The sequence below is a fragment of the Chrysemys picta genome, chromosome 11 (assembly GCF_011386835.1).
Source record: "Chrysemys picta bellii isolate R12L10 chromosome 11, ASM1138683v2, whole genome shotgun sequence".
Lineage (NCBI taxonomy): Eukaryota > Metazoa > Chordata > Testudines > Emydidae > Chrysemys > Chrysemys picta.
The window spans coordinates 78,399,379-78,407,764 of record NC_088801.1 but is presented as its reverse complement, the minus strand read 5'-3'; the positions used below and the strand labels follow the sequence as shown (position 1 = coordinate 78,407,764).

Sequence of the window (8,386 nt, the reverse complement as noted above, 5' to 3'; positions counted from 1 at the left end):
TGCGACCGACCGGTAGCTGTCTGGAGTTGCCAGCTTCCAGATTGCAATAGCCACCTGCTTCTCCACTGGCAGGGCAGCTCTCAATCTCGTGTCCTTGCGCCGCAGGGTGGGGGCGAGCTCCTCACACAGTCCCATGAAAGTGGCTTTTCTCATCCGAAAATTCTGCAGCCACTGCTCGTCATCCCAGACTTCCATGACGATGTGATCCCACCACTCGGTGCTTGTTTCCCGAGCCCAAAAGCGGCATTCCACGGTACTGAGCATGTCCGTGAATGCCACAAGCAATCTCGTGTTGTACGCGTTACGCGGCTCGATAGCATCGTCGGAATCCTCACCCTCACTCTCACTGTCACTTTGGATCTTAAGGAATAGTTCGACAGCCAAATGTGATGTGCTGGCGAGACTCGTCAGCATACGCCTCAGTAGTTCGGGCTCCATTTCCCGCAGACAGATCGCGCTGCACAGAAACGGTTGAAAGATGGCGCCAAAGGTGGACGGAAAAAAAGGGATTTCTGGGATGCGAAGCGATGCATCACGGGGCATTGAGACAGGACCCAGAATGCCCCGCACCCACGCCCCCTTCCCACAACCCACGGCGCCAGAATGGGAAGAGGTGCTCTGTGGGATAGCTGCCCATAATGCACCGCTCCCAATAGCGCTGCAATTGCCACAAATGTGGCCACGACAGTGCGCTGGCAGCTGTCAGTGTGGACAGACTGCAGCGCTTTCCCTACGCAGCTGCACAAAGTCAGGTTTAACTCACAGCGGTGTACATCTGCAAGTGTAGCCAAGGCCTTAGACTCTGTGCTTGCGAGTGGGGAAGTATTGGCACCCAGGAGTGGTGTGTAGTTTTTCCACGTTATTGGGTGGAGGCTTGAGCTGGTTCTGTGTTGTACTGTTGAAAAGGAACTTCTAGATATTGAACCCGGCCCTGGTTGCTGCCGACTCCACCTAGAAGAAGGGTTACACATACTTATAGCTTCCTTTCACAGGAAACAAGCTGACAATGTCACCGCCACATGGGCTTTTCCTTTGACTGGTGGAGAGAGAGGAGCCCATTTCGAGTCTTTGATCTCTGATCATCACACACAATGACCGCTTGCCTTCAAATATGCATGAATTAGCAATTTCCTGCTAAAGTGCTTCATTTGCATTCCATGATTATTTCTTTCTCATTTGACGGGTTATTGAGTTACAGGGGTATATACAATGTAAATGTTTTCTATTACAGTCTAGCAGGATACAGATCAGTGAAAACAATGCATGTAACATCCCACAGTTTTCATGAAGTTTAAACACCAAATAAATTTACAACCACTTTGATCTACACTAATGCACAAGTGAACTGGCCTGGGGCTTTGGCATGAGTTGGAACCTGATCTTCCAGCATCACAGTAGCCAAGCCAAGAACAGGGACTGAGACCACATGTGGATTGTCACAATTTTCTGTGTTTCTTTAAAAAGAGATGGGTTTTTTTTTAAATATCACAAAACCATGTGACTTTTCTGAATTCCTCCTGTGCTCTTTCACTTTCACGTTCACCCTGTCACTGCAGTAGAGAGAGGCATATGAAATGCTGATTAAAAATCATTCACAATTAAAGTCTGCAAGATCTGAGGAACATCAAGAAGCTGGGGAAAAACTTTAATGCCCTGAAACAACACTGGAAATATGTAATGAAAAAACAAACAAACAAAAAGACCTTCTGGCTTGACTCTGAGGAAGGAGAAGCTGGGAACTCCCCACAGACTGACTCTGATGAGAAGCTCCTGCCAGTTCAAACAGGTAGGTGAAACACAAACACACCTCCTCTTAGCTAAGGTTACCATATTTTGTGCCTCCAAATGGAGGACACTCCACGGGGCCCCGGCCCCGCCCCAACTCCGCCCCTTCCCCAAAGTCTCCGCCCCCTCCCCTGCTTCCCGCGAACATTTGATTCGCGGGAAGACTGAAGCAGGTAAGGGGGGTGTGGGGGGAGGAGGCGCGGCCCAGGCTGGCCCCCCCCGGCGGCTCCAGCCTGGGTCGGCTCGGGCCCTGGGGTGCCGGCCCCGGCCGACCACCCCCGGCCCGCCCAGCACTGCCGGCCCCCGGCGGCCTAGCACACCCCCCGGCTCCCGGCCCCGCGACCCCGGACCGGCTCCCGGCCCCGCGGTCCAGTGCACCCCCCCGGCGGCCCGGCCCCGCGGCCCAGCGCACCCCCCTGCTACCCCGGACCGGCTCCCAGCCCCGCGGCCCCGGACCGGCTTCCGGCTCTGCGGCCCCGCGGCCCAGCGCACCCCCCGCTACCCCGGACCGGCTCCTGGCCCCACGGCCCAGCGCACCCCCGGCGGCCCGGACCGGCTCCCGGCCCCGCGGCCCCGCGCACCCCCCGGCGGCCCGGACCAGCTCCCGGCCCCGCGGCCCAGCGGCCCAGCGCACCCCCCCGCGACCCCGGACCGGCTCCCGGCCCCCGGACCGGCCCCGCGCCCCCGGCTCCCCGCCCGGCCCCGCGCCCGGCCGGGCACCATGCCCCCGGCCCCGCGACCCCGGCCCGGCCCCGCACCGGCCCCGGCCAAAGAGGCGCCAGCCGAGCCCTCCCTCCCTCCCGATTTTCCCGGACATGCCCGGCTTTTGGGGATTTCCCCCCGGACGGGGATTTGAGCCCCCAAAAGCCGGACATGTCCGGGAAAATCCGGACGTATGGTAACCCTATCTTAGCTGTATTTACATGTATTTATTGCTGTAATTCAGGCAGCAGCAGGTTCCAGCTCTAAGTAGCGGCAGAAGGGGCCAGGAATATCTGATAATTAGCTTCAGCTCTGCCACTGTAGTGAATGGTGGTCCCAGTAGCATAGCTAGTGGGGTGCCGGGGAAGCAGCCGCTTCCCCTCAGCACATTTCCCAAAAGTGGGCCTGCCGGGCCGGCGCTGGGGGCAGCACGGATGGAGGAGCGAGGGGGCCGGCTCCTCGGCCATCGCGCCCCACGCGGCCCCAACTTCGCTGCAGGCACAGCCATCTCCAGCGGCGGCTCAGGGCTCAGCGGCCAAGCGCTCCCCGCCCAAGCCGGAGCCGAAGCTGGGATCCACCCGCAGCGCGGGGCCGGGATCGGCCGGGGACAGGCTGCGGCGCAGGACGGAAGGTGAGCGGCGGGGGTCCGGTGCCTTGCACTGGGGGGTCCCCTCCGGGCGAAGGGCTCCCCAGGGCCAGGCCCGCAGGGCAGGGGTGCAGGCTGCGCTGTCTGGACGGGGGGCCCTGGCGTGGCGCAGGAGCCTGGAGCCCGGGGTGGGGGGGACGGGACCCTGCGGGTGGGGCCGGGCAGCGAAGCCCGGCGGGGGACACCTGCAGAGTGGGCTGGGCAGGAGATACTCTCCCGGACCGTAGGGGGACGGGGGTATCCGCACCCCCGGGAAGCCCACAGGAGTCCTGAGCCGGGCCCCAGGGTTAATCTGGGGGAGGGAAATGGGAGGAGCCAAGGGGGGGTGTCTTTTTTATGTTTGCTTCCCCTACACTTAGACCCTGGCTATACCACTGGGAGGTCCTGTCTCTTTACAATTCAGGTGTAATCAGGGGACCAGGTGTTGTCACTAGGGGGAAGCCACATCCTTCTTGTGTGAGAAAGCTATCTGTGATGTAAAGGGTCAGCACAGAGCCCTGAGCAACATTGCTTCAGCACCCCGTGGGGTGCATGGGGAAGGGAAAGAGGGATCTCTCCACCACAGGGTGCGCCTCGGTCCCAAATTAGGGTGGAGAACTGACTGTGAGAGTTAGGCCATGCTGGATTCCTAGGACCCAGCCCCATGATGGAGGAGGATTCCCCCTCCCCAAAATCCTCCTCTTCAGCTGCATAGGCTGGAGAGTCACATGGTGAAATAAATTTCTTTATAATAATAAATAATAAAAAAATAAAAATATTCAAGAAATAACTCTCCTCCCTGCCCCCGCTCTTGGGCCTGACCCTGCCTGCACTGATGTCAATGAGGGTTTCACCACTGTCTTGAGTCAGTGAAGGATCGAGTTCTTTGTGTCTTGTTTCTGTGCCTGCCAAAAGCGGGTTATTAACATTCACTCACCTGCTGCAACAGGGAATGGTAGCAATCGATTTTTTTCAGTTCTGTGAAGATGTAAATTGCTAAGAAAATAGGAAGATGTGGATTTAGAACCGCATTGCCTATTTGTGAGAAGTATCAGAGGGGTAGCCGTGTTATTCTGAATCTGTAAAAAGGCAACAGAGAGGCCTATGGCACCTTTAAGACTAACAGAAGTATTGGGAGATGGCATCTGAAGAAGTGAGGTTCTTACCCACGAAAGCTTATGCTCCCAATACTTCTGTTAGTCTAAAGGTGCCACAGGACCCTCTGTTGTATCTGTGAGAAGATTCTGAAATATGCTAATGTCCCTAGAGGAGTCACTCCCATGACCCTGTTGAAAATGTGTTTTTACACATTCCAAACACTGGCTCATGAATTGTCAGACTTGTATGTTTAACAAACTACAAAATAGACAAGCTATGTCAGAAGAAACATGGCCAGTTCTCCAGTATCTGGAAGCAAAATATCATGTTACACTCACAAATCAAGGTCTGAACAATTTTGAAACTCACTGAAAGATACAGAAAATGTAAATTTCAGAAAAGGCCCCAGGAAATGGATCATGGTAAGAATATACAAAGCACTTAAACTTCAGCAAATGGAAGAAACCCAAATGACAGAGGAGAGAGAAAGAGAAGGGAGACATAACTCCATGTCAGTTTATTATTGAAAAATAAATTTTGGTTATATTGTTTAATTGCTCAAACTTTTTATAGTGAAGACAAAGGGTATGTCTATACTGCAATCACAGGGTCTGACTGCAGCTCACATAGACATAGCCAAGCTAATTATAATCTAGCTAGCTTGGGTGTGAAGGGAATTAAAGGAACTGGCACATGAAATTGCAAGCCCAATAGCAAGGATTTTTAATGAATTTGCAAACTAGGGAGTTGTACCCAATGGCTGGAGGATTTCTAATATAGTTCCTATTTTTTAGAAAGGGGAAAAAAGTGATCCAGGAAATTACAGGCCTGTAAGTTTGACCTCAGCTGTAGGCAAGGTCTTGGAACAAATGTTGAAAGAGGAAGTATTTAAGGACATAGAGGCAAATGGCAATTGGGATAAAATACAACATGGTTTTACAAAATGTAGATTGTACCAGACCAACCTGATCTCCTTCTTTGAGATAATAACTGATTTTCTAGACAAAGGAAATGCAATAGATCTAATCTACCTGAATTTCAGTAAGGCATTTGATACTGTTCCACATGGGAAATTATTAGTTAAATTGGAGAAGTTGGGGATCAATTTGAAAATTGAAAGATGGATAAGGAACTGGTTAAAGGGGAGACTACAACGGGTGATCCTGAAAGGTGAACTGTCAGGCTGGAGGGAGGTTACTAATGGAGTTCCTCAGGGATCAGTATTGGGACCAAACTTATTTAACGTTTTCGTTAATGACCTTGGCACAAAAAGTGGGAATGTGCTAATAAAATTTGCTGATAATACAAACAAGTTGGCAGGCATTGCCAATATGGAAGAGGACCAGAATATAATTAAGATGATCTGGACAACTTTGTAAACTGAAATAATAGAAATAGAATGATATTTAATAGTGCAAAGTGAAAGGTCATGCATTTAGGGACTAACAACAAGAATTTTTTCCTATAAGCTGGGGAGACATCAGTTGGAAGTAACAGTGGAAGAAAAAGACCTGGGTGTATTGGTTGATCACAGGATGACTATGAGCCACCAATGTGATGCGGCTGTGAAAAACGCTAACATGATCCTGGGGTACATCCGGTGAGGTACTTCCAGTAGAGACAGGGAAGTGTTAGTACCGTTATACAAGGCACCAGTGCGACCTCATCTGGAATACTGTGTACAGTTCTGGTCTCCCATGTTTAAGAAGGATGAATTCAAACTGGAACAGGTAGAGAGGAGCTACTAGGATGATCCGAGGAATGGAAAACCTGTCTTATGAAAGGAGACCCAAAGAGTTTGGCTTGTTCAGCCTAACTAACTAAAAGAAGGCTGAGGGGAGAGAGGATTGCTCTCTATAAATACACCTAGGGTGACCAGATCGCAAGAGTGAAATATCAGGACACATTGGGCGAGCGGGATGGGGGAGGGGAGAGGACGACAATGACAGACACAGGTGCACAGAGCCATGAGAGGGGGGCTCTAGGAAGCTGCGAGAGGGCTTGTACGGCCCCTGCTGCAGCCTGCACCACAAGCCACAGGGCAAGGACACCTATTGAATTCAATGAGAATTTTGCATGTGAATTGATGTACCTAGTTCTGAGATTATAAAGCCAGAAGGGATCCGGTGATCACCTGGTCTGACCGCCTGTATAGCACAGACATAGAACTTTCCCAAAATAATTCCTAGAGGATAGCTTTTAGAGAAAGCTTTTAGAAAAACACCATGACCCTTAGTATATTGTTAATTGTTAATTACTCTCACCATTGAAAAGGTATGCCTTATATCCAGTCTGAATTTGTCTAGCTGCAACTTCCAACCGTTGGCTCACGCTCTACCTTTCTCTGCTAGACTGAAGTGCCCATTATTAACTCTTTGTTCCCCATGTAGATACTTACAGTCTATAACCAAGTCACTTCTTAACCTTCTTTTTGTTAAGCTAAATAGATTGAGGTCCTTGAGTCGATCATTATAAGGCATGTTTTATAATCCTTTAAATCAGTCTTGTGACTCTTCTCTGAACACTCTCCAATTTATCAATATCCTGCTTAAATTGTGCACCCCAGAACTGGACACAGGATTCCAGCAGTGGTTGCACCAGTGCCAAATACAGAGATAAAATAACCTCTCTGCTCCTGCTTGAGATTCCCCTATTTAGGTATCTGGTCACCCTATTTCTGTAGGCATTTCCCCAGGTTTTTTTTGTAAAAATCAAAACTGAACTGCCCCAGAAATTCTGACATGTGGAATCATCGTGAAACTCGCATGGCTCCAATCCTGCTGATGAACCTTTAGATCCACTGCACAGACTTCTGCTACTTCAGCTAATGGAGTAAGTGATGGCGGTGGCAGTAGGTTGTCATCCTGTATGTGATAGATCAGCTCTATAGGGGGATGAGACACTTTTTTTGCCACTGGGTTTCACAGATATCTGCTGACAGAAGAGGAACTGTGAAACTCAGGAATCCTGGGTCTATCCCAGGCTCCTGAATGGAGTGGTCTCTAGTAGTCAAAGACCCTTCTTCCCCGTCCCCTCCAGTCTATGTCTATCCTATTACTGTCTAACCCACCCCAACTCCTCATCTGATTTCAACTGCCCCCCCCGCTACCGCTCTGGATTGCTTGTCCCAGTTTCCTGGTCCTATCTCACTCTCCTCTCCCCGGCCCCATCGCTCAAATGGGATGTTCGTTCCAGACTGGCAAAATTATAAGGCTTCCCAACGTTTCAACACTTCCCATTCTAAATTTTCGGTTGCTTAACTATAGGCTAGCTCTGCCTACAACAAAGCATATTCAGGACCTCTGATTAAAGGAATGATAAGTGTAGCAACCTCCATCATAGCTAGTCACCAAAGATTGAACCCGAGCCATCCAGACTTAAAAGCATGAGCTTCTACTACTTGAGTTCAAGATATAACTCCCTTAGCTGGTAGCTATACAGTTATCCTCTAAAAATCCACCAGAGACGGGCACAAAGCACATATCGGGACGTCTGGTCACCCTAGATGGGGAAGTACAAGGAAACAATAAAACAGTGTTAGTCAGCATGACTGGCAATTGGGTGAGCATGCCAACAGCTTAACTGCTGTCAAGTTTTTTTGTAGGCATCATGGAAAAGGAGCATTTTAAGGAGGGATTTAGAAGAGGACAATGAGGCAGCTTTATGGATATTCATGGGAATTTCTCTTAAGTGTGGCAGCAAAGGTTCTTGTGTGAAAATGTAACAGGTGGGTGACGGAGGCTGGCATCATTGGCCAATTGGAGGCAAGGAGTTGGTATCTCAGTAGTGAATAGGAGGGCACAAAACACGTGTTGGACAGTGAATTACAAAAGTGCCAAATATTATTATTAGACCTGCAATACTTTTCACAATGAACATCAGCGGGGGATAAACTGGGAGTTTAAGAATATTTGGAAAACAATTTTAGAATAACATTCAGTGCTGTGATTTAAAAGAAGAAAAACCTGTTAAAACTCATAACTTAACAGCATTCAATGTTTGAAAAAAAACAACTTTTAGGAGCTCTGGGATACAAGTTAAGAATGTTGAAACAGGAAGATGTTCTGCTTAGTTACCACTTGGGCAAGGCAGCGTGTTATGTAATACTTGCAAGATTTCACTGTAATGTTTTACAATATAGAGCAGCGCAATGCTGATTCCATTGACATTGTTGAG

The 8,386-nt window shown here is 49.9% G+C and overlaps 1 protein-coding gene across 3 annotated transcripts in view; it reads left to right on the top strand.

Annotated features, from left to right (window-relative positions):
• The first annotated feature begins 1,503 nt into the window (after positions 1 to 1,503).
• The window catches only part of LOC101943734 (butyrophilin subfamily 2 member A2-like), a 46,890-nt gene continuing 40,007 nt past the window's right edge, over positions 1,504 to 8,386 (top strand). For 2 of the 3 annotated variants that reach the window (XM_042861803.2, XM_042861802.2), the window contains exons 1-2: positions 1,504 to 1,786; positions 2,986 to 3,118. In XM_042861803.2, the coding sequence (XP_042717737.2) occupies positions 1,760 to 1,786; positions 2,986 to 3,118 (160 nt within the window). In that variant the 5' untranslated portion in view covers positions 1,504 to 1,759. The remainder of the gene's footprint in view (positions 1,787 to 2,985; positions 3,119 to 8,386) is intronic. The other variant, XM_008176941.4, reaches the window with a different exon arrangement.